The 26,338-nt window shown below is 39.6% G+C and overlaps 1 protein-coding gene across 2 annotated transcripts; it reads left to right on the plus strand.

Moving 5' to 3' along the window:
• The first annotated feature begins 7,748 nt into the window (after positions 1 to 7,748).
• Positions 7,749 to 26,283, plus strand: LOC133839278 (peripheral plasma membrane protein CASK). Of its 2 annotated transcripts, none has more exons than XM_062270702.1 (9): positions 7,749 to 7,972; positions 10,396 to 10,819; positions 11,341 to 11,453; positions 11,945 to 12,050; positions 12,150 to 12,227; positions 13,240 to 13,597; positions 13,658 to 13,925; positions 14,000 to 14,343; positions 26,030 to 26,283. In XM_062270702.1, exons 2-9 carry the CDS (start codon positions 10,761 to 10,763, stop codon positions 26,111 to 26,113), a joined length of 1,410 nt encoding a protein of 469 aa, XP_062126686.1. In that variant the 5' UTR covers positions 7,749 to 7,972; positions 10,396 to 10,760; the 3' UTR covers positions 26,114 to 26,283. The 2 variants fall into 2 exon arrangements, with proteins under 2 accessions (XP_062126686.1, XP_062126687.1); XM_062270703.1 differs by lacking the exon at positions 26,030 to 26,283 and adding an exon at positions 14,943 to 14,969 and having other exon boundaries at positions 7,750 to 7,972.
• The last annotated feature ends 55 nt before the right edge of the window (positions 26,284 to 26,338 follow it).

The raw sequence follows: 26,338 nt of genomic DNA on the forward strand, positions 1-26,338 counted from the left end.
AGAAGTTGATGGAGGTGGAGGTGGAGAAGGTGGAGGAGGCATTGCTCGTAACGCAAAACGACAACAAGAGCAACAGCAACAACAACAACAACAGCAGCAACAACAGCAGAGGCAACAACAACGACAAAATGCGGAAAATACTGGCGAACAATAACAATAATAATAAAGTTGTGCGCAATGCGAAATAAAAACACACACACACACACACATGTGAGTGTGTGTAAGGAAAAGTTCAACGACATTAGGAGATTAGAGAGCATTCACGATATAAACAACAACAGCAGCAACAACAACAGCAACAACAGCAAAGTCCATGCACATTTGAATGTGCCACGGCTGGATTGAATATGTGTTAGTGTGTGTATTGAATAAGTGTGTATGTATGTGTGCCCCTTTCTGTGTATTTGTGAGCGTGCCCAGCAAGTGAGCGAGAGATTCATCGAAGCACTCTAACGTCAACGGACGCATCGAAAACAAAAAAAGTCATCGACATCATATGGATTTTTATTATGTTGAACGTGGCAGTTGACACAGGGGCACAAGGGGCAGCGAAAGGGGCACCGACGAAGGCCAGAGTTAGGGGCAGAGAAAGGAGCTGTCAACGGGGCAGAGGTTGAGTGCCTGCAACAACAGCGCAGCTAAATGAAATGCGAGAAAAAACTAAAAAAAGCAAAGCAAAGAACATTGTCAGAGACAGGAAAATGTTTTTCATTGTGCGCGTTGGAAAACTAAGAGTGAGTGAGGGAGAGGGAGAGAGAGGGAAGGCGACGCAGCAGGCATTGGCATTGGGAGTCATTAGAGTTGCGGGAGACATGCCCCATGCGTTTGCATAAACAACAGTCGATCAACAACAGCAACAACAGCAACGACAACTGTGTTGTGGCCCAGCCCTTTTGTGGCAGTGATGAGCAGCTCTCTGCCTGAGTTCCCCTCGCTTCCCTCTTCGCCCCTACACAGTGTCTTGCACCCGGTGTGGGGCCATGCAACCTCACATTTTGGCGTGTGTTGCACAAAATGCCACACTTGGCTGCGACTGCGACTGCGGCTGCCATTTGCTATTTACGGATGAAGATGCTGAAGATGCGCCTAAAGATGCAACCCCTACATAGCTATGAGGCGGCCTTTTCGCTTGCTCTTAATTTGGATATTTAATTACCACGCTAAAGTCGCAGTCACAGTTGCAGTTGCAGTTGCAAATGAAGATACAGATACAGACACAAATACAGGCAGAGATACAGATACAGTCGTGCTGATAAATATACAGCTACGAAGATATCATTGGTAGCTACAGCCACGGATGCAAATGAATCAGGCATTCACAATTTATGAGCGATAAGAAAATTAATTAAGTAAAACCGACGAGTTAATACTCTGCAATTACTTCAAAATAATATAAAATTGAAAAAGAAATTATTATTGTTGGTAATAATACTAAGTTTGAATAAGATTAGAATCATCAAAAAATGTTTTTGAAAAAAATAAAAACACGTCTTTAATCAAATGTTCTTAAAAAATATATTAGATAATACTTTTTTTTTATTTCACTATAAATTTAAAGAACACCTATTGATTTAAATATTTTAAAAATAATTTATTTATCAAAGTTAAGATCTTAAAAATCATAATTATTCAATGAAATCTTTATCATATTCGAATATTCTTCAAAATATATTAAATTTTTTTATATATTCAATAAAGTTAAACGATTTTAGTACCAAGAATTTGTTTCTGCCTCCAAAATTTAATAAAAACAGAATGGATAGCATAATATTTTTCATTTTTAAGTATTTGTCTACATTTTTCTAGATCACTACATTTTTGAAAATTTTTTAAGGACATTTTTTCTTTTTTTTTTGGATAATTTTAGTACTTTAAAAAGTTTTCTAAAATATAAATTTTAATATAATTATTTTCTTTGTAAAATATGTATATTATTATTAAACATATGTATTTGTATTTAAGAATTTCAAATAACATCAAATATTCATAATATTGTTTCAAGTGTAAAGAAAACTTCCGATAACAAAAAATGAAACAATATTTATTAAAATATACTTCAGCTTTAGTCTTAATTTGTAATTTACTTATGAAGTAAGCAAATTGTTATGCTGACAAACTTCACGTTTATTTTTAAAGGAATTCCAAAAGTGATCAAATCGAACATGAAAATCGAATTAACCCGCCGTATAGAGTATAACTAGAGATGCGTTGCATCTTTGCATCGCGTCGGCTGCTCAATTTGATTAGGTTTCCAAAATCAATACCCAAAGTGAGTTTTTTATTTGTTTTCACCAACTTTGTGAGAAAATAAACACACAACATGAGGCTGGCCATTCGCAGACCGACGATAAACTCACTGAAAATCTTCGATGCTGATGCCGATGTTGGGTTATTGGAACTGAGACTGGACAAGGGACGGAGGCTGAGACTGAGGCTGAGGTTGAGCCTTTCTTTCATTACGTCTCGCCTTTGTTTGTTATCACTTGAAGTTTGAGCATTTTTACGAATTGATTAAGGCGGCGTTTGTTTACAAGCAGGTAAACAGAAAGTGGTTAGAAGGGGAAACAGAACGAGAGACGCGAACGAGAACGAGAACGAGGGGGGAGAGGAAACTTTCCGTTTAAATGGTTTTACAGTTGAATTGCAAACATGTTCTGGCTGAATCGTAAAGCCGCTGTGCCGTCTAGAGTCTCTCTCTTTCTCTCTCTCTGTTCTCGAAGCTCTTGCTCATTAAGCAAAGCATGACGAATAACTGCAACGTTGACGTTCGACGTTCACGTTGGCACACCTGACAATTTGTTAATGAGAGCAACAGGTTCAGCGACGGCGGCAGGAAGCGAAGCGATAAAAAATAAAACCAAACCAAACCAAACCGAACCAAAAACCAAAGCAAGCGCAACGGACACACGGCCAAAAACTGGATGACGGATGACGGATGTCCTGCTGACTACAAGCGTAAAAGAGAGTGAGAGAGAGGAGGAGGAGATGGAGAACTGAAGTGCAGTAAAAATGTAAATAATGCAAAACATTTTCTCACCACGTTCCGCTGCTGTTTCTGTTTCTGTTCAGTTCTGTTCAGTTCTGTTCTGTTCGGTTCCGTCTGTGCTGTCGGCGCACTTTTTAGGCTTCCCCATCGCGCATCGCTTCTGTTACCGGATGGCGAATGGTAATGAGGGAGGAGGAGGAGGAGGGGAAAGGGAAGTGGCATGGGAAATGATATGTAAGAAATGCCATGGCAATGTGTGATAAGCAAAAAACACAACAACTAAGATCTGTGCTTTCTAACTACATTTACTCACGTCTGCAGCTTAGCTGAGAGAACATCAACAACAACAGCAACAACAGCAACAACATATGGCCAGCGATGACCTTTTTTTCTCTCGCTCTACAATATGCATATAGAAACGAGAGAGTGTGCATATGTGCATGTGTATGTGTGTGTGTATTGCTGCTGCCCAGCCCATTTGTAGTGAAATTTAATCAAGCGTTTAATGCCAAGGTGGAACGTCAGCGAACATAATACACAGCCATAGTAGAGGAGGGTGAGGGACGAAAGCGAGGACGAGGGCGAGGGCGTTCTTGATGCTGAAGAAACAGGCTGCTCTGTGGATCTCCTCTGTACCATGTTAGGCTGCTGCTGCTGCTGCTGATGTTGCTGCTGTCCAGTCTGTTGTGCCTCCTGCTTGATGCCTGTCATATGTCAGTCTACAACGTTTTTGAGCTGCGTCTGTCTCACTCGCCTACGACGCTTGCTTGGTTAATGACATTTTGAGTTAATTGCTGCCTCAGTCGCCGTCTCTCCTCTTGCCCTGTTCCATATGGCCAGCAGGGTAGCGGGTTTTTGGGACTACGGTAAATGAATATGCGTATATATCATGCATTTCCAGGCAACGTAATTTGACTACACACACATGCTCCCTCCCTCAGGGGGAGGGAATTGAACTGAACTGAACTGAGCTGCTCCGATGCCAGATGATCAGTTCCTGGTGATCCGTTAACACACCTTCCTTATACATAGTACATATACTACACATATCGTATGTGCCACAAAATTGAACTGAACTGAACTGAACTGAAATTCGAGCTGCCTCTGCAAAAATTACGCTTTATTCTTTTGTATTACAATTATGATTGTACGTTCACCTGTAAGTGACCTTCGTACAACAAAATACTTTCTAAATACAGGTTGAATGTCGTGGACTTTTAATCAGACGAGTTCAACTTTCAAATATAACTACTCTTAAGTATGCTAAACTTACATTTATATGAAGAAATTGTATTCTATTTTCAAGAACTAAGGTCTTCGACTCTATCATAGATAATTTGAGGTTTCTTTGCACAATGTCTTCGTGCGTTGAGAATTATAATTATACTTTTATTAAACAACTTAAAGTCTTTAAGAAATGTTTGTGTAGTTGTTATATTAATAGATGCACCGTATATTGCTTATTATTCTTAAAAGAATCTATTATTACTTACAAAAAACGACACATTAAATATATACAGCTAATAGAGAGAACATTTAAAGGATTAATACACGATATTACAAATTTGAGAAAACAATAGTAAAGAATATTTAAATATAAGCTATAAAAAGAAAAGCATCTAAAAGTTGATGGATACGCAATTATATTTTCACTTTTTAAATGAAATGTAATGGGTAATGGGTAATTCTCTGATTACAATGAATAAAACTAAATCTGAAGCAATTTTAAAAATAATTAAAGGGTTATCTTATAGCTATGGACTAGCACTATATATATAGCTATGAATTATTATAGGTACTTTTTTGTTTCACGATTAAATACATCGTACGAAATCGAGCATTTTTGCAGTTATCTTTAAACAGAAAATTAATTCCAAAATCATTATTAGCTTTAATTAAAGTACTAATCAAGAGCTAAAAGATTCATCTTTATATACAATTTGAATATGTTTTGACGTATGTATATTTTTTTTATTTTAAATAGTGTCGCATTCGACATTTTCGCCAGAGTATCAACAATTGTTGTTATGTACTTATATATAACATTTTCGCTTTCCTTTCATTTGATGGGCACATATTTACCTAGAACATTTACATTTGACACTTGATCAATTAACGTTGCAAATGCTAATGTTAATTTTAAGACAAATCTAGTTATACTTTCTATTTTACTTAATAATGTTTTTACTCCAACGTGCTACTATTTTCACCACTATACTAATTAAATTATCACTACTTCAACAGCATATACTATCACATTAATATAAATATATGTTATACTAACTCTACTAATCTATTTTAATACTACAATCGGTTTTAGACTAACAAATATTATACCTTATAGAACTCCTGCAACTATATATACATATATATATATATTAGTCATAATTACTTTTTGCAATGCTAACTATACTGCAACTAACTTCTACTTTTGCTAATTGTTAAACAACTAAACCACTAAGTTTACTGTTTAACTATGCTATTATTAACATACATATATATAAATGTGACTTCAATTGCTATATACATTTACAGATATAACTAAAAAAAACCTTTATTTTACTATATATTAAATTTAATAACTTAGCAAATAAATAAAGTTTAATTAAGTTAACTCGCATTTAAAATTAATAAAGTAGCAACTAAAGTTAAATTAAGTTGACAAACATTGAAAAAAATATCCTGAAAGTCTTAATCACTCAGGCTAATTGCATTGCAATAAAGAATTGTACTCGTTATAATGATTTCACCTTTTTTCATCTCATATTAAATACTAAACTGAATTACAATCTTAAGATATTGATAATATTATTATAATAACTGTAAGTATTTTTACTATTTTTCTATTTCTATCATATACTAAATCCGGAAGTAAATAATGTGTGCTGAATAACACTCATACTTTAATTTTATGCTACTTCAAATCGACCTTAAAATTTTTTTCTAATAAAAATCAGTGCTGCATTTCAAATTTGCTTGCATTTTAAAAAATCGAGAATGATGCTCATAAACTTCTGAGTTTCTCTCCCATCACGAGCATCACGTCGCATACGTAATAAATTATGTATTTATGCACAGTTGTCTAAGATAATATTTCACTGCAAGTGCGAAGTGGCAAGTTAAATCTTGCAGATATTTGAGCTCAACATGCATATTTATGATCCCATAAACGTTCAATACTCGTTTACTCAAGTTACACGAATGCGTTTGTATATCTGTGTGTATATTCCATTATCTATTGTTATTATTATGGCATCGAGAAGCAGTCGCAGTTGCAGTTGCAGTTGCCTTTGCTCATTTGGCGCGCTTTTTGTTTTGCTTTGTCTTGTTGCAGGTAATGTCCTAGAGCTAGAGCTAGAGCTAAAACAACAACAAAGGTAATAACAACTGCAAGAATCGCTGTCAAGTGGGCAGGTACAAAAAAGAACAACAAGGGAAAGGAGCTGACGACGACGACGACGACGACGACGTAGCGTCGCCGCTGCGTAGGACGCGGCAAGCGGCAAGCGGCAAGCGGCAAGCGGCAAATAAGTATATTGTATATTGGCAGCAAACCAGTTTTTATAATGTCAATTCGAATCCTACACGTTCACGTTCACGTCCATGTCCAATCCACACGCATTAAGCGCGACAGTCGCAAGTCGCGACGCGTCCAAATAATGACGACAACAACCGCAAACTGAGACTCAGAGCGAGAGCGAGAGCGAGAGAGATGGCAACAGAGAGAGGACAACAAGACGCCGACGCCAACGCCGACGACGACGCCGACGCTGATGACGACGATTCGTTGGCGTTGAATTTGATTTTGATTTCACCTGAGTGGCTGCAGCTCAACGATGCGATGTGATGTGCCTTCTTTCCCCTGTTGCCTGTTACCTCTCCTCTCTCTTCCTTTTTGTCAACCAACGCAGTCAGCCAACTGCATTGCGACCTACGACTCTCCTTACCCTAAGTTGTTATTCTTGTTGTTGTTGTTGCTGTTGCTGTTGCCGTTCGAGGTTTGTGTAATTGATGATGTTTATGTTCGGGGTCCCGGTCCCGTGTCTCGTTTTGTTGAGCCAGAGTTGATTTAAAGATTACGCACCTATTGTGTGTGGGTTTTGTGAAGAGATTGTGTGACCGGCATATTAATTCTGAAGACTTAATAATTTCTAATGGGTTTATTAAATGGTTTATGACCCTAAGACTGTCTAGGGGAAATGCAAACGAGTTAGAAGGGCAATCTACTTATAAATACAAGAATTTATTTAAAGGGGTATAAACTAAATCATTATTACGAATTCTTATTAGTTAATAAAAACTAATTAGCTAAAATCTATTGCTTATATCGACGCTCATTTTGAATTTGCCCGCGCTTCGAATTCGACAAAGTAACTGATTTTCGAATATATACCACATTTGCTGGTATTTCAATTCTAATAAGAATTATACTGTCGCCAGAAAGTTGCCAGATAACTTTATAAAGTTGAGAGCACTTCGAATTCGAAGATTCCCAAAAAGTAACATTACAAACTTGTTCATTAACACCCAAAAGGTGAGTTTTACAGAAAAATTCGAAATTTCCATTAAATATGTTCTCTACAGAATGAACAACTTTTATTCGTTGTGAATTTGAAAGGAAAATACTGTTGGCACTTTGGTGTAAGCAACGAGAGTTGCCGGATCGATGAAAACAGTATTTTGTTTACATTGACGACAGCACGCTGCCACTGCGCTAAAACTCAACGCTCAATAGTGGCACTCTCGATTTTTTGCACAGCCAGTCTGGTAACGCCAGTACTTTGCCATCAATTCACGGGCCGTGTTTGTTTTAAGTTAAATATTAAAAGGAATAAATAGCAATATTAAATAATTTATATCTTTAATACGAATGTGCACAACTATCGAGTGATCTCTTAACGACAGTGAGCATTAGGTAATGGACATGTCGCAAGCCATAATCTAAAATTCTGTGCAAAATTCGGGTGTGCGGCGCTATGATTCGAGGTTTGTACATAAAAAACAGACACGAACTGTATGCGGGTGTGTGTTATGTGTGTGTGCCCTAGGGATGGGGCGTAAAGTGGGTGGCAGTGGGCGGTAGTGGCAGCGGCTGAGCAATGCAAATCCTTTGTAAAAATACTAGACAAAGAATCAATTTCTTAATTGTGAGGCGGTGGCACTTGTCGCGACAAGTGAACAGCAAAATCCCCCTTCTCTCTCACATGTCTATCTGCATGCGTGTAAGTGTGTGTGTGAGTATGTGGTAAGGTCGCCTAGTTGAAAGTGTCAAGGAATTTTACAACAGCGGCACAAGCAGAAAGCACACACGAGAGCAAGGTAAAACCTTCGCCCGAGACCCCGAAGTGCCCCAAGCCCCGAGCTATACCGCGCCCATTGCGCGCTCTGCATTAAATATGAATCTGTGTGTGTCCTTCCGTTTTTGCTTTTTTATGCATCTTTGCTGATCCTGCCCCGTGGTGCTGCATCATAAATTGTTGCATATTCAAATAACTGTGTTGTGCTGCAGTCCCGGATATCTAGTTCCCAGTAAGAATTTCGTAGCAGTTTATGTATTTTTCTAACTTGTTTTTTTTTTCCTTTACTTTACGATTCCAATTGGGATTTTTACACACAGACAACTTTGTTCTGCGCCTGCGTTTCGCTCTTCACTGTGTCGGCAAACTCTCGCTCTCGCTCTCTTTTTCGTCCACGCGCTCTCCCAATTTGGAGTACCATCGAAAACTGTGTTTCGACTTCAAGTGTGCTTTGCAGTGTTGCCAGATTCTTCGGAGTAAAAGTTGCTAGATTTGAGAAAAAAAGTTGCTAAAAATTGCTAAAAATTATAAAAAAATTGCCAAAAAAAGTTGCTAAATCTTTTCAAGGTTAGTTTTGATAGATTATATTCATTTTATATTAATGTAGGAATAAAATATTGAAATTAGAAATAAAATAATTAAAATAAATAAAATTTCGTATCTTCTTGTGTTAACACCTATTACAAAAATATCCGAGTACTTTTCATTTTAGTAAGTACTCATAGAAAAGTACATACAACAACAACATTTCCCATGCTTATGTAGCCCATACCTGTTTATATAAATATATAAAAATAATTTTTAATTTGTTTTATTTATATTAAAAATATTTAAATTCCAAACTAACCTTATAAATGTTGTTTATATACTTTTGTTATCTTCATTTAATTTAAAACAAATAATAATAAAACAAGTAAAAAAGCTACAGTCGAGTGTGCTTGACTGTGAGATACCCTCTACCCTCTTTTGAATAAAAGCAAAAAATTGGGGTTTTATTTTCAAAATATTCCGAAAATTCTACAACATTCTAAAAATATACCAAATTGTATATTTGGTATAACGATATAGTACCACATTCAAAGCAGCTCAGTATATCAGATTGTCAGCCAAAGCAACTAAGACCCCTAGTAAGTAGGCGTTTTTGGTCATACAAAAATATTTCTTTAATAACTTCCACAATTCTTATATGATAGCAATCAACTTTTCAGGAATCACTATTGTTATTATTGTTTTAACCAAAATTCGCAGCTTTAAAATTACGCTTTTTATTCGATTTTATTGATTTGGGAGGGCGGAAGTGGGTGTGGCAACAAATGCTGTCGAAAAAAATTAAAGCTCTATCTCTTATAGTCTATGAGATCCAGTGTTTCATACGGACAGACGGTCAGACAGACAGACGGGCATGGCTAGATCGTCTCGGCTGTTGACACTGACTAAGAATACATATACTCTAGCATTCAGTTAACTAAAAATATCGATTTCATAGTGAACTATTAATCGCAACTTTTCAGTAAATTTGGAGTACCATCGAAAACTGTGTTTCGACTTCAAGTGTGCTTTGCTCTCAACCAACAACAACAACACAACGACAAGAGCAACTATTTCACGCTTATTGGCGTGCAAAAAGGAGTGAGAGAGAGAGAGAGAGAAAGGAAAACATGGGTACTATTTAGCAGCTATTGTTTAACTATGAACCGCAACTGGGTTGGACAGTGTAACACTGACTGAGTGGCTTGTTTACCTTTTTCCTTCGCAGTTTTTTTTTGTTGTTGTGCGTTTTTGGTGCGGCAGACCACAGGAAATCATTTCCGTTCGAAAATTCAAATCGTCGAAGCCTCGTTCCACGTATTGTTCAGTGTGATGACAGTGAGACTTCCTTTGGGGGCTCATTGATAACATTTTCGAGATTTTTGTGGCTGTAATTGATTTGGGTTTTTCGGCTGCAGCACTTCACAGCCACCTGTGATTGACACATCGTCTCCATCCATCCCTCCCACTCTCTGATATCCCCTTGGTCCACCTAATGAATGCCCATTTCGATTTCCGTTTTTATCTCTCTGTTGCGATCCACAAGCTATAACATTAAAAAACTTTCTTGTGTCCTTTTTGCAGTTACATGTGACGAAATGAATCTTTAACAGCAGCAGTGGAAGCAACAACAACAGCAACAACAACAGCAACAACAACAACAACAACGCAATCAATAACAACGAAGTAACAAACTGAACAGGAACAAGAACAAGAACATTCACAACTCAGAACTCACAACTCGAGACGAAAGTTCATTGAAGTATCTGAGGAAGGAGCAGAAACAGGAACAGGAGGAGAAGGAGGCGCAACAACTGTTGTTCTCTGCCCCATCAGCCGGGTGCAGATCATCAATATTCCAGAAAGCAATTGAGTCAGCCAGCTAGCCAGTCGAGTTAGTCAGCAAGTCAGTCAGTCAGGCACAGGCATTAATTCATCAATTATTCAAAATGACCGAAGACGAAATTCTCTTTGACGATGTTTACGAGCTCTGCGAGGTCATTGGCAAGTAAGTTACATTTTTCTTGGGATCTTTTCAATGTGTTTTCGGTGTTCTTGTTGTTGTTGTCGATGCCATATCTCATTATGCGTTTTACGCACTAAATCATCTGTCGACGCCCGGCACGCGATACAATTGGTAATGAAGCCGCATTCCACAACCAAACATCCATCGGAGCATCCATCCATTTCATTCAGCAGAGCATCCCACTCTCTGTCTTTTGGCAGTGAGTCAAAAGTTGGCCAAACAAGTTTGCTGCTGGTGTCGACTTTTACATTATGCATTAATATTTATGCGGCTCTCTGTCGACTACTTGAATTAGTTAGTCGACCGACAACAATCTCCAATCTCACCACTATCATCATCATCATCATCATCATCGTCATCGCCATCGCCATTGAGACAAGGCCTAGTTTTTTGGACGAGGTCATAAAAAGGACATTCGCCACTTGTGGTTTTTGAGAACTTTTACTAAATAGTGTATTACACCTTCTTTTTTCTGTGTGTGTGTGTGTGTTTGTCTGTTGCAGGGGTCCATTCTCCATTGTGAGGCGTTGCATACACAGAGAGTCGAACCAGCAGTTTGCTGTGAAAATCGTTGATGTGGCCAAATTTACGGCCAGTCCAGGACTGAGCACAGCGGGTAAGTGACCTTGCCACATGCTACATGCCACATGCCAGTTGCCAGTTGCCAGCCAGTTGCCAGTGAGCCAACCCCTCGAGTACGCTCTGAGTGAATAAATTATAATTAATCTGCCTGAATTATATGAAATTTGTTGCTGCTAATTGTGCGGCAAGAACACAGCAAATTTCGCACGTGCTCCCAAATGTTGTCCTGACAGTCGGAAGGAGGACGAACAGGATGTCGGGCTATGACAGGATAGCTCCTCCAGTTACAACTAGTCGCAACTGGTCCAATTAAAAAGAAATTGCTCAAATGCAACGCGATGTCTTTTGACTAGGGGAATATTGACTAAATGATACATGGCAGGCACATAAGTCAGCCGCCCCAAAATCCATTAGAGCTTCTCGACCAGCTGGTGTCGAAAAGGAAGAGAGGGGTTGGAAGCTGGAAGATGGGCATCCATATAAATGTTACTCATTCTGATATCAACTAATTGCGCGCCATTACAGATCTGAAACGCGAAGCCACAATATGTCACATGCTAAAGCATCCGCACATCGTCGAGCTGCTGGAAACCTACAGTTCCGAGGGCATGCTCTACATGGTCTTTGAATTGTAAGTAAAACTCCCACACAAACTCACACACTTCTCTATACATATACATTTGTATTTAGGCCACTTAAATATATATATATATACGTCCTTTACTTGCAGCATGGAAGGCTCCGATTTGTGCTTTGAGGTTGTGCGACGCGCCGTCGCAGGTTTTGTCTACAGCGAGGCGGTGGCTTGGTAAGCATGGCAACATACCCAATTATGATGCTATTATAATGCAAATTATTCTATTATTTCGTTTTGAGTTCTGTGTGCTCTGTGCTCTCTTTTTGTGAATGAAGAATGCAAGCGTACCTCAATTGATAACAATTGAACAGCTTCACGATGCTGCCAATTAGCACAAGAAGAGCTTCATTTATTTCTACTGCACATACTTATTGTGCACTTAAAGAGATTCATTGCTTTTGCAGCAGATGCATTTTAAATTTTAGCAAAACTGAATTATTAATGTTGAGATAATTTACGATTCTCTATTCAATTCATAAATCACATGTCATTTGTTAAATGTCGATAAAAGCAAAGCTACATAATTAAGTATCGTTTCAAAGATTGTATATTCAAAAAGCTAAAACAAAAATGTTCTGTTAAGTTTGTTGCAATTTAAAATTTGAAAATACAAAAGAAATTGTGATATACATATAATATAAATTAGGTAGTTGCTGAGTATAGATAATAAATATCACGTCAGTTTCGTATAGTTTTTCAACTATTAGTTAAAATGTATGATACTATTGATTAATTATGATTAAAATCAAAATACAAAGCAAGACAAAGTATAGGCCAACAAAACATTTTATATTTAATCGTGTTAATGCATCAAATTTAAAAACATAGTACCTTTTTAATGAATTAACAAGGCATTGTCAAATTTATTATTAAATACGCTTTACAACTGTTTAACTAAAAAGTAGTTGCTAAAATTGAAAGCCAAGATAATTTCAGAAATGATTTATGAAATTGAAATTGTTCACTTTAAATGTAATAGATACTTTTCATACTTGCAATAGGATAACAAAGTTTTCGTTAATAGGGAAGCTGCAGAATGCTCCGTAATTTTATTGTATACTATGGCAATTAGTGGAAACTGACTAAAATTTAATATACAAACCAATTAGTTGCTTTTATGAATGCTGAATAATTGAAATTTGTTGCTCTTTTTTTTTAATTTTCGTTCCGTTCTGCTTTGCAGTCACTATATGCGGCAAATACTGGAGGCACTGCGCTATTGCCATGAGAACGATATACTGCATAGGGATGTGAGACCCGCTTGTGCCCTGCTGGCCACCGTGGACAACTCGGCGCCAGTGAAACTGGGCGGCTTCGGTTCGGCGATACAGTTGCCGGGCACACGCGAAACCATAGAAACACATGGACGCGTCGGCTGTCCGCACTATATGGCGCCGGAAGTGGTCACCAGGCGTCTGTATGGCAAGGGCTGCGATGTTTGGGGCGCTGGTGTTATGCTGCATGTGTTGCTCTCGGGTCGTCTGCCATTTTTGGGCTCCGGTGTGCGGCTGCAACAGTCGATAGCACGCGGCAGACTTTCGGTGAGTGTGATGTGAGTTTTAATCAAAGAGAAGAATTTACAATGTTATTTGCATTTGCAGTTTGAGGCACCAGAATGGAAATCAATTTCGGCCAATGCCAAGGATCTAGTCATGAAAATGCTGGCGGCCAATCCACATCACAGACTCTCAATCACCGAGGTGCTGGAGCATCCCTGGATACGTGATCGCGACAAATTGCAGCGCACTCATCTGGCGGATACTGTTGAGGAATTGAAGCGCTATAATGCGCGACGCAAGCTCAAGGGCGCTGTGCAAGCGATTGCCGGTGGCACCAACATGGATCCACTGTATGCCAGTGATGCAGACAGTGAGTGCTTTCGATTCAGCTCGAGAACAATTGAGCTCTGTCGTCGTATTGAACTATGAACTTATCTGTTGCAGTGCCCATTGCAGGCGCACCGGATGAATGGGCCGACGAGGAGGCGGGCATTGAGGCGGTGCAACGAATATTGGACTGTCTGGATGACATCTATTCGCTGCAGGATGCCCATGTGGATGCGGATGTGTTGCGTGATATGCTGCGCGATGGACGATTGCAGCAATTTCTGCAGCTGTTCGATCGCATCGGGTCGACGGTCATCACGACCAATGGTCGAGCACCCACAGCGGAGGCTGTGGCGCGCAGTCGCGATGTCCTGGAGCTATTGTCATCGGTGGGCGTTGGTGTGGGCAATAAGTATGCCAAGGATGAGCTGATGCAGCTCCTTGCCGCGCCGCACTTGCAGGTGAGTGGCATTTTACTAGTATTGTATTTATTTTGTGTACACAAAGTCTGCTATACTTTATTTTGTGGCAAGCTGTTGTCAGCTCAAGCACATGATTGTATGCATTGTTGCATTACGCATACGTCCCGTGTGCCATCGTGCCATCAGAGTCAGTGAATAAACTGCTGGGCATGTGGTCATATCAATCTGTGGTCCACTCTACAGTTCGGTTTAGCATAAGCCAAAACAAATTTGAAATGTATTTAGTGCCAGCAAACAGGCAAATGTATACAAATACCCACACACACACACTCGCACACACACTTTCACAGCCACCACCACGAGCAACTCCCGCAGCGCAGGCAATCACTAATCCTTCGGCCAAACAGTGTGACACACATACAGAGCCCAGACACACGACACAGAGCCATGCATATATAGTAGTAAGCTCAACACTCTATATACGCTAGTCTACTCTACTCTACTACTCGAATAGTCTATATATACTGCTTGTCTAAACAAACTGCGCCTGCTAATGCAACCAAAATACAAACAATTTAATCAGAATAAACCTAAATGAAATTCGGACGTTGCTGTTGCCATTGCTGCTGGCTCAACAGCTCCAACTCTAGGACCAGCTCAGCATCAGCAGTGCTTCGGGCACTTCCCTAAAGGCTTTTTGCGCAGAAAAGTATGCTACACAAAACTCAAGTGCCGTCGCCGTAGTTGTCGCTGTCGCTGTCGTCGTGTCGCGCCTCGTCGCAGGCGTGTGCCGCACACATTTGCAACAGACCAACGGCGAGTGGTGAAGGGGCAGAAAAACATTTAACGATTGCACGAAAAAAGCAAAAACAACAAAAAAGAAAATGACCTACCTAAGCCTAAGGCTGTCGCACGAACTTTAAATACCCTTCCTCTATGAAATGTCTAGACAGACATTTGTTTTGAAAATGCATATTTTTATCGTATTTATCTGTGATGTGTTTAAATATAGAATATGAAAACGAGATTGTTTCTCTGTTGTATTACCATATTTGTTTCAATACTTTAAATGAACTGTCAAAAAAGCACAATGTTCTCAAGGATTACAATTTAAACCCTTTGTTTAAATAAATGAGTTGCTAGATGTTTAAGTTTACAAGGTAAAAACTGGTTTATTACACTGCTCTATTTATTTGTTAAATTATTTGGAATTGTATATCCAACTAAAGTATATATTTCAAAGAGTCTTAAACTATTTATTAAATTGAATGAGTCACTTTGATGTTCAACGTAAGATACGAGCTAAATCATTAATTATTTCACCGTTAACCTTAATTGGTTTAATATATGTACAAGTTATAAACTAGAAAATTACTTGGAACGTTTTTGACGATTTATTATGTTTTTAAACGTATTTATTATTATGTGTTTAAATTATTTCTCTAAATTTATGATTTATTAGGATCTAAGATAAAAATTAAATTATTGTTTGGATGTAATTGCTTATATATTTTAAATGATTTACTTCGATTATGTAGGACATACAAGTAGAAGCCTATAAATTAGGTGCTTCTTTTTATTTATTTCTTGAGTGTTTGAATTATTTTACTATGAATAGTTTAAATTATGCAATGAATATTAATTCTGAATAATTTCCATTGATTTACTGATTGCTTCCCAATTGTTTTGCATTCGTACACAACCATAAGTTAGGGTATAACCTCGTTTTCCACACTGCGAGCCGTGCCTGGGCTGTGTGCGATATGAACGCCATAACTCTGTGCCATCTACTGTCGTTAATTGCTCCTTGAAGCAGACTACACTTTTTGCTGCTGAACGGCAGTGCTTTATTCTTTTTCATACCCTGTGCAAATAACGTTTATGCAATGAGGGGTTTTGTCACTACTTTATGCAGCATATCGCATAATTATTAATAATTTGCAGAAGCAATATTGCTGCATATAAGAATATAAGAAATCATATTGATTGAGCCATCGATTAGTCAGTTGAACGCATAATTCATATCTCCAGGGAGTGTGCGTGTGTGTGTGTGTGTGAGTGACAACAGCTGCAAGGTCTATGGGGAAGCGAATGTATTTTTAATGAGCAACAGCGGATATCTGTGTTTCTGGAGCTATGCAAAGAGCATTGTTGCTTGGGGATTTTGAGTAAATTCTAAAGAATTTGCCGTTAAGAAACTTGCGGCTTAAGAGTGAATGGGATTATTGGTTGATATTTGGTTTATTGTTTTAGATAAAAAAAGATTTAAAAGCTTTATCGCGTAGTAAAAATGATACGATTAGATATTCGAATATTTAGAATCTTTTATTGGTTTCTTATTCATTATAATTTTAAATTAGAATCAAATTTGATGTCTTTTATTGCTTACTATAGAGTTGCATATTATTAAATGTGTGGCTCTATATTCGGTTTGTTGTTTAGAGTCTTTAAGCAAGTATGCTGTACATCTTCAAAAATAATGTATACAGCAGTTTTTCTACAGGGTATTTCCTAGCCTTGCTTTCGCAACTCAATTGTTTCCATTCGCTTTCTATATCGGACTCGGCCGGACGATTCGTTGTCCACTTGTCCAACTGTCTATCAGTCGCTTTGTGTGTGACGCAAGCTGTGCTCGGCTGCTGCCAGCGACTCATTTTCATAAATTCATGGGAAAAAAACACGAAGAAGCAGCAACAAAAAAAAAAAAATGAGAAGATGGATATAAATGACAGACGATATGAACAACTGCACAAAACGCAGGCTCAGCTAGCAATGAGTGAATGTGTTAATGCTGTGTACATATACAGCAGAGCGTGAGAGAGCAAGAGTGAGAGAGAGGAGGGTGAGGGAAAGGGATAGCGAGAGAGAGAGGGAGGGAGGCGATGGTGTTGGGCGCGTTAGTTAAAACAACAACTATTATAAGGACTTCGGTCGCAGTCCAAGCCTTCTGCACTGCAAATCTCACTGCATGGCACTCTCTTGCGCCCTCTCGCTTGCACACTTGCTCTCGCTCTCTCTCTCTCTCTCTCCCACTCTCTCTTGCCATCTGCAAAGTGCAGCGAGCGCAATCGTTGGCCAAAAGTGCTGCTGCAGGGGCAATGCAAATACCTATACACACACGCACGCACACACCTAGAAGCGTGCGTGAGTGTATGTGTGTGTGTGGAACTGTGTCAGTGTCTGCGTTGCACAAACCAACCGAGCATCCGTGATTGACTTAAACAAAAAGCGCGCACACATTTCAGTTTAGTTTGCGGCGACTGCGCCGCGAGGGAACGACGACGAACGAAACATCGTCGTCTGCCTCGAGTTGGATTTATTTGACACTTGCCAAGTGATGTGTGAAAGAGGCGCCTAACGAGCGATTTCGCGACAGACCTGCCCACATCTCTCTATACTCTACTCCTTCCTTCCCTCTACAACAAAGAAAAGGGTTGGCTAAACAAAGCTCTGGGAATATACATATATATATGTATATACATATATAGTGCGGTGAAACCTTCGTCAAGTAAAGTAAAGTTGACTCGAGTCTATTTCTCAAGTGACTCACTTCCATTCTTCTACGTCTTTGCCCCGCGCCCTCTCGCTTGACCCAATTAACGAACGGTACGCGAATCCGAATGCGGATGCGGATGCGGACGCGGACGAGAAGTTGTCTCTGGAGTGTGTAGTGTGTCGTGTCAGTGTGCCAATTACGCGCGAATTTCCGCAGTAACCTCCTCTAGCGAGCGAGGCGCGCGTAGACCAAGTTTACAGCCACGTGTTTGGCGGCAAAACCCACATGGGAGCAATTGACAAAAAGGGCAACCGCTACAGCTACAAATACAACTACAGCAGGAGCAGCAGCTACCGTTACCGTTGTCATTGACGACGTCGCACCCTCAACGTCAACCTCAACCTCAAGCGACGCCATGTGGCGACGTTGGGGACGCGCTGTGGCGCTGCTCATAAATTGGCAGCACAACAAAGTGCCACAGCCTCTGTTGATGCCACGGCTGCCGCTGCCGCTGCTGCTGTCATCGTTTGTGCGTCTATAACTCAATTTAAATTCAAATGTGCGCCACTATAAAAAATGAAAGCGAACAAATTATAAAACGGCCAAAATCGACAAAAGCAAACGAAATTAGCATAGAAGTTTTTGAATGGCTGACGAGGCCGAAGAGGAGGCGACGACGACGACGACGGCGACAGCAGCCCTCTTCCTCGATGAGGAGGAGGCAGACACATGGCGGCAGGGGGATGTGGTGGAGGTGGAGGAGATTTGTTGTTGTTGCTGTGACAGCATATCCACAACGACCACAACGGCAGCAACAACAACCACATCCACATCGATGCCACAAATGCTAAGCGTCTTTCAATGGATTGGCCTAGAGACAGCTGAACTTTTGCCACCACACATTACGCGATACTACAACAACCTCCACCAGCAGGTAAATCATTTCTTCCTTCTAAGCCCGCACACATACATCATCAACATCATCATCATCATCATCAACATCGTTGGCCGCCCACGAATTCAACAGAATTCTATTAAGATGCGTAATCCGTCTTGGCAAAGTTATATGTGTGTATATAAAACTTACAACAACTTGAACTTAGCATAATTGAATGAAAAATGCTTTTTGCCCTTTTCAGTTAAGCAAAAACTTTCAAATGCACAACTTGCGCTGCGTCTTGTTTTTGTTATCCCCCCTGCCTCCCTCATAATATACGGTAATGAGTCCCTGAAGAGTCGCGAGTTCTAGTTTTGAGTGGGAATTGAAGCGATCTGGAACGAATCTTGATAAATAAGTTGTGGGTGCGATACCCTGATCTTTCATTAAGAATCCTTTTTTCTATGCAGTCTAAGAACTGCTTAGAAATGAAAGAGGTTCAATGGAATTGCTCTTGTTTGTAAAAGCAATTTTAATTTGTGTATAAGGAAAGACAAATGGAGAATAAAGATTGAACTCGTAACAATTGTGGAATGGTCTCAATACTCGAACAATGAAGATATGCATAACTAATGCCTTTTTTTTGCTTCTTCACTATGTTTGCCATGCTCACAGTTGTTTTGAGATATTATCTTCAAGTAAAGCGCAATTTAACTAGAAAGACAACCACGTAGAGAGAAAAAAGAAGAGAAGTCGACAAAGCTGCCCAAAGGGTTTCTTTTTTGTGTGTTTTTAAATCAGAAATAGAATAACGGCAAGCAGGGGAATAGTGTAAATGAAAGTGAGATAGTTGAGTGTGCAAGCAAATAAGCACGCTATGATTTATGCAAAACAGTTGCTGACAATGCGGAAATATGCGACTTTAGGATACCCTAAGCTTCCATTGAAATTTGTGTTGTAGTTGAGTTGTGGTTTAGTATAGCACTATTTGATAAGTATTATTCATATAGCACTATTGTAACATTTTATAAAATAGAATTAATATATCTTAAAGGTTCTACAATTATAATTGAATTGTTGTGAAATACAAAGCTGATATAAATAAGTTTTAAACTTTGCTGGTTTTGACTTTAATTTAAAACTAGAAAGCGGATTCAAATATATTTTAAACATTGCTTTTTATAACACAGTCATACATTTTTTTTATATATACGTAATTTTGTAACTAAGTTTTCCCAATTGTGGTTATCAAATATTTCAAATGAAAAGACAAAAGTTTGCTATTTATTTGCTTTATTTGTTTAAGTTTTTATTGCAAAATAAATGCGAAGTTATAGTCATACAAGTTTTAGTTATTTTTATATTAGTTAAGCTTTTGCCATGCTTTATAAATAATAATGAAATAACATCCTTAATTGTGTCTATAAAATAATCAGCTTTATTTAATCAATGCTAGATTTAACTATTTATAATTGCAAATTAAAGTTCTATTGTTATAGTACTTTGCTATTCCAATACTCTATTTGATCTGTTTGCTAGTCATAGTCATAAAGTTTTACGAGTTATTTGTCTACATTTTAGGCCACTGAATTGTTATCCATTGTTAATATTTAGACACTAGAATTTGCTGATGTCAAAATCAATTTACAAATGGCTATCGAATTTGCATTCAATGCTTTATCTGGCAACAATCTCTGACCCTTTTTCCACCCTCCCCACGGCAGCTGAACTCGTTGTAACTTTGACTTGTTTGTGATTTGTCAAAGAAACGCGCAGAAACTGCAACTATCGAAAAATTATATACGTCTCTCTGTCTCTGTCGGTGTGTGTGTGTGAATGTTTGTGTTTCCTCTCTGCGTGCGTGTGTGTGCCTGTGTGTGTGTGTGTGAGTCAACATTTAAACGTGTCAACAAGCATGCAGGCTAAATGCCAAGCCCACAAACTACAGCCATACCTGTGTCGAGAATTGGCCCGGACGCAAGCAAAACGTTCTGGCCAAGCCCTCCTTTTGGCCCATTCCGTGTCCCCGGCCCACTGACACATTAAGCAAACCCCTTTTGGCCACACTCACACTCACACACACACGTGTCTAGATTGTTGTTGTTGTGTGCTGGCTGCGAATAAATTCTATTGGCAGTGCGATGAAATCGACATTCGTTACCAAATTGCTCTTTGACCAAAAACGACGAACGACATCGACAGCTTTATGTTAATAGTTTATTGGCTATAGTCTATAGCTCACATCGTGGCCAACGTGGCCCATCTCCACAGTCATTACATCTGTTCAGGCCTTGACCTACACTCTGTCGCCTGATGATGACTGCCTTGAATGTGGGCAAGGGATGCGATGGGGATGGGAAAGGGGGAAGGGGAAGTGAGGCTGCGCCACAGCGAAACCTTGGGCGAAATGTATTCCGATTTGTTGTAGCACTTGACGGGATTGTAGCACGCCGTGCACTTTATTGTGCATTAATTAAAAGCCTGTTATGTTGCGCATTAAACGTGACAGCATTTGCTTCTATTTGCGAAGCGAGAAGAGAGGGAAGGTGTGGGGAGGAGGGGACTGTTGTCCTTGTAAATCAATCGATTGTCTGTCTGTCTTTGAGCCTCGTTCGGTGCACAAACATTTCATAATTATTTGCCAGTGCTTCAGCACAGATTCCATAACTCACACAAGTGCTTGCCACCAAACTGCCTACAACATGCCTCTTGTGTCTTGTGCTTTGTGTGCCTCGTGTGTTGTGCGTTGTGTCTTGTGCCTTTTGCCTAACTGCTGTTTGCACATTCTTCGGCAACTGGGCAGCTTACCACAAGTAATTAGGTTGCGGCTTCGGCATTCTTTCCTTTTGGCCATGATTCCTTTTGCCAAGAGGCCCGCATGCGGTTGTCAAATAAGAAGTGGGCATAGTTATCTCTGTCTTTATGTCCGTTTTCCTCTCTCTTTCTCTCTGTGTGTATGTCTATGTCTGTGTGTGTGTGTGGACACAAGTCACCTACTTTAGTTTGGACTATGGCCGTTGGCATGATTTAGCAATGCGACCGCAGCAAGTTACAGCAGCAGAAGCAGAAGCAACGACTGCGGCAGCAACTCGTTCATGGCGATAATAATGATGATGCTCATCATGATGATCACAATGATGCTGATGATGATGATGACGGGGCAACGCCGGCGATGATTGGGTTAACGACTACGTGGCGCAGACATTGCGCCATAAATTACGAATATTTTTGCAAGCCCTGCTTCTGCTTCTTCTACTTCTGCTTCTGCTTCTGCTTCTTGCTTTACTCTCCTTTTGCTAGACAAATATAGCAGCGCAGTCAGCGACGACGCTGGCAGCGACGTCGACGCTGTGGAGAAGCCTACAAATTTTCACTGTAACGGTAAACGAGCAGTGCGCATGTGCTGTACAGCATTCTGCACAGATTCAGCAAAACAGCATCATCCCAACAACAAGAGCAGTTGTTGGAAAGAGACACCCACCACACACAAAATAAAAAGAAGGCAGCTTAAAATGTGCGCAGTATAGTTGTCGCATTCGCACGCATTCAATGCGCCCATAAAGTTGGCATCTGCACCGGAAATTGATTGCTAGGTGAAAAGTTGCTGTTGCTGCTGCTTGCGATGCTGCTGCTTGCGATGCTGCTGCTGCTGCTGCTGCGGAGTTGACTGTGCTGCTGCATTCAGCTGCGAGAGCTTAGCAGCATTGTTCGACTGCTGCTGATAACTCAGAGTTTAGTCTATAATTGTGCACCTTGCTGGCTGGAACTGTGGCAGTATAACGCGAGCCCTTGCCTGGATAGGACGGGTACACAACAAAACCAGCAGCAGCAGCAGCTAAAGCTAAAGCTAAAGCTATAGCAGCTACAGCTACAGCAGCAGCATTCAGTAAAAGCAGCGCTTCAGCAACAACAACAACAACGACGACGACGACGATGGTTGCTGCACACACACTTTTACAACGGGCTCATCCTGGTTCGTCGCCGTTGTTGTTGTCGTCGTCCTCGCTGCTGCCATACGGCGCAAGCTAGTGCAAAATACAACAAAAAAATAGAAGAATATATATATATATATACAACAAGAACGAAAAAGAAGAAATGAACGAACTGTGAAGCTAAAATGAATGTACGAAAAACAAGCAAACGAAAAACTTTTTAATTTCGAAAGCAAGTGCACAAAACTTTTTTGGGGTGCCCAGCCAAAAGAAATAGTTACCCAACTGCTGGCGTATGAAACTCTCCGTTTTAGTAGGCAGTGAAATTTTGTGGCCACTGGCAGAAGCTAAAAAGGCAAAAGAACACAAAAGCCAAGCGAAGAACAGAAAAAAAATACTTGGACTCAAATTGATTTTTACACGCCACATGCTAAAAAAAAAAAAAGAAAATAAAATTGAAAACCAGAGGAAAAAATCAACTCAAGGCAAATCGTTGTCAAGGCACGCACACACACACACACGCGCGCTTACGCACACACATACAACGACACACACACTCGCGGCCCAATGGCGACTTTTTCATGCCATTGAATTTAAGCTCGTCGTCGTTGCTGCTGCTGATTTTTTGCATATTGTCAGCTTGGAGCAGAGCAAAAGGAAGAGCCCATTACCAGAAACCGGAGCCGCTGTGTGTGCGTGCGTATGTGTGTGTGTGTGTGTGTGTGTATGTGGGAGTTGCTCGTACAACGAGCACGAATCTCACTCATTCGTATCGTGAACAGCGAGCTGCGAATTTGCGAGTTGTGCGAACTCTCCTCGGTCTCTCGATTCTTGGTTGTCGTTTCTCGTTTCTCGCTTCTCGGTTCTCAGTTCTCGATAGTCGGTTGTCATTGACTGGCTTCGCCTTCGTGCGAAGCAACAACCGCAGTGTCTCCAGTTTCTCTCGATTGCCAACCAACCAACCAACCAACCAACCGAGCAATCGAACATCCAGCCAAAACAGCCAAGGCAACCGCATTTCAAAATCGATTTGACCAAAATTATTATCAATGATTTGCCAAACGACAAACGAAACGCGCTGCAAATTGAATTAAATTAATCTGATTTCATGCTTCGTGTTTATCTTCTCACCCATGTGCGTTTTGTGTGACTGTGTGTGTGTGTGCGAATGTGTGTGTGTGTGGAAATTGAATGAAACGGCGACAGCTGGCTTAATAATCTATGGTCTACTACGTTTGCAGCAAGTGCTTTGACTTTTGCTTGAAACACACAAGTGCAGAGTTAACCCTCGCCCAAAATAAAAGAAAAAAGAAACAGAATAAACAGTGAAGCAAATAAAGAAAACAATAAGAAATAAGGATTCGTATAATTTCATTATTGATTTTGACTCTCGACAACAACAAGAACAACAACAACCAACTGCAAATGCTTACAATAAAATTAAATAACAGCAATAACCACAATACAACAACGAGTTAGATACGCATAACACAAAAGTCAAACAACAACAACAGTAACAGTAACAACAATAACAGTAACATCAGCATCAACAATAACAACAACAGCAACAATAACAGCAGCAGCAAAAGCAACAACTACAACTACAGCAACAACTTTGCAGTAAGTACGAAGAAGGCAAAGCCTTCAAAGCCAGTGCTCTAGCAACCATCCCCGTTACACCTGATGACCCCAACCCCTCTCTAGTTGAACACCCTCCCCCAGCCACTTCATCTCTCTACCTTTTTGCCCCCACCCACTAGTAACTACCCACTCACCACCCCCCAATAGAATGCCTCGTCTCATCTCTCTACACACTCCACAAATTTCGTACACTTCACTGCCTTGGCTCAAGCACAGCAACTGTTCTCGCTCGCTCCCTCTCTCTCTCTCTCTCATACTTTTTCTCGTTCGCTCTCTCTCTGTCTCTCTCTCGCTCTCTGTCTCACCTCGCCTTGGCTCGGCTCGCTAGCCAGCCTCCGTTTCCTATGCCATTTCCGTCTACGTTTGCCTTATCAAAAAATGTGTGTGTATACACACACACACACACACACCGATACACCGACAAAAAGAGCATTGCACCAATACACATAAAATGTTTGGTATCATTTACTTGGCCCCAACCCAACTGCAATACCCACCCACACACACACACAGAGAGACTTACACAAACATTACTTTAGACATCAGATTCAGAGTCGCTTCATCTATATAACAAACATACATACATATTACGTATACGTATTTACTAGACTTTAGCAACATTCTCTGTGTGTGTTGCTTGCTCTTGTTTTGTATGAAAATTTCTGTACATTTTGCCCATCTTTATGTTGTTGCTGTTGGTTTCGCTCTTCTTTATTTGCTTTTTTTCTGAATATTTTATGAATTGAATTTGGTTATTTTATTCGCGTATGTTGCGCTGCAAAGTTTCTTCTTCTCTTGCTTGCCGCATATATCCTGCTCCCCAGGCAGCGCGGCCCAAGCGTAGAGGCACAGGTTTTTGGTTTTCTTTTTTTTTGTTTTTTGCCTCCTCTTCTCTGTGTGGGGTTGAGGGACCAGTGAAAAGCTCGGCACGTTCTCATTCAATTATGGTGCGGAAGCGACGGGGCCACATTAGCATTCTTAAAATGTGGCAACGGAAGCCAAGCCGGTGAAACAAACATTTCAGCACCTTTGTCTCGCAGTCCTTCCGACTTCTTCCGATTCTGCTCCCCTCTAATGTGTATCGGCATCCGAAGTAAGGATACACATTTATAAACATATTATTTAAGCATTCACAATTCGCTTTTAATTTAATTCGACATTCTCTTTCGCCAGTCCTTTGAATTTTTAACTCGAAAACTATTTAGCATAAATAGTCTCGTTAGAGCGACAGCGTAAGAGCCACAAGGGAATCGACTTCTCGAGTTTGCCCTTCATTGGCCCAGTTTAAAATTTCAGTTCGTTGCGTTATTTTGTTCTGTTGGCCATTTTGGCTGTTGTCTTCGTGTTCCTTTTCCCAAACGGTTTTCTTATTTTTTTTTTTTATTTTGGCTGGCCTCTGGACCAATTTAGATACCGCTCATCCCAAGGGTATGTTTTTTTTTCTTTCTTATCTTTTGAGCAAAGTTTTGTCGCATAAAATTATATTTTTGTTTGCTCGGCAATTTGCTGATGCTTCTCGTTTCGTTACGTTTCGCTTTAATTAAATTTTAAATTACATTTCACCCAAAAAATACACATTTAATTATATTCATCGAACATCAACACAACATTCATTGCAGCTGCTGTGCTAAGCCTTTACCCCAATTTTAATATACAAAAATTTTAGCGTAAATAAATAGATTCCTTCTTCCAACACACACCCAACAACAATTTGCCCATCCAAGAAACCCTCAATAGATTTCGTTTAATTTTGGGCTTCTCAACAATTTTCTTTTGCAGAACTCGCATGCTATAAACAAAATTAACAAAAAAAAATACAAAAAGTCAACTCAAAATTTCCAACTAAATTCAAGCAGAACTTAAATAGTGAAAATTTACATAATGTAAATGTTAATAGCAAATATAAATATATAATAAACACTGCAATTAAATAATATTAACAATAATAGCAAAAAACATAATAAATACAAATTGTGATGAATTAACACTAAAAGCAAGCATTTAATTCGAACAAAAAAACCAAAAAAGAAAAACCAGTATAAAGTATATAGATAAAAGAAACGAAACACTGCACAACAAAAAATATAA

Source organism: Drosophila sulfurigaster, chromosome 2R (genome assembly GCF_023558435.1).
Source record: "Drosophila sulfurigaster albostrigata strain 15112-1811.04 chromosome 2R, ASM2355843v2, whole genome shotgun sequence".
NCBI classification, from domain to species: Eukaryota; Metazoa; Arthropoda; class Insecta; order Diptera; family Drosophilidae; genus Drosophila; species Drosophila sulfurigaster.

Excerpts from the sequence above, each read along its gene's own strand:
- LOC133839278 (XM_062270702.1), top strand. The coding sequence starts at position 10,761 with ATGACCGAAGACGAAATTCTCTTTGACGATGTTTACGAGCTCTGCGAG. Across the intron at positions 10,820-11,340 it reads CTCTGCGAGGTCATTGGCAA|GGGTCCATTCTCCATTGTGA; the intron begins GTAAGTTACATT and ends TGTCTGTTGCAG. Across the intron at positions 13,926-13,999 it reads GTATGCCAGTGATGCAGACA|TGCCCATTGCAGGCGCACCG; the intron begins GTGAGTGCTTTC and ends TATCTGTTGCAG.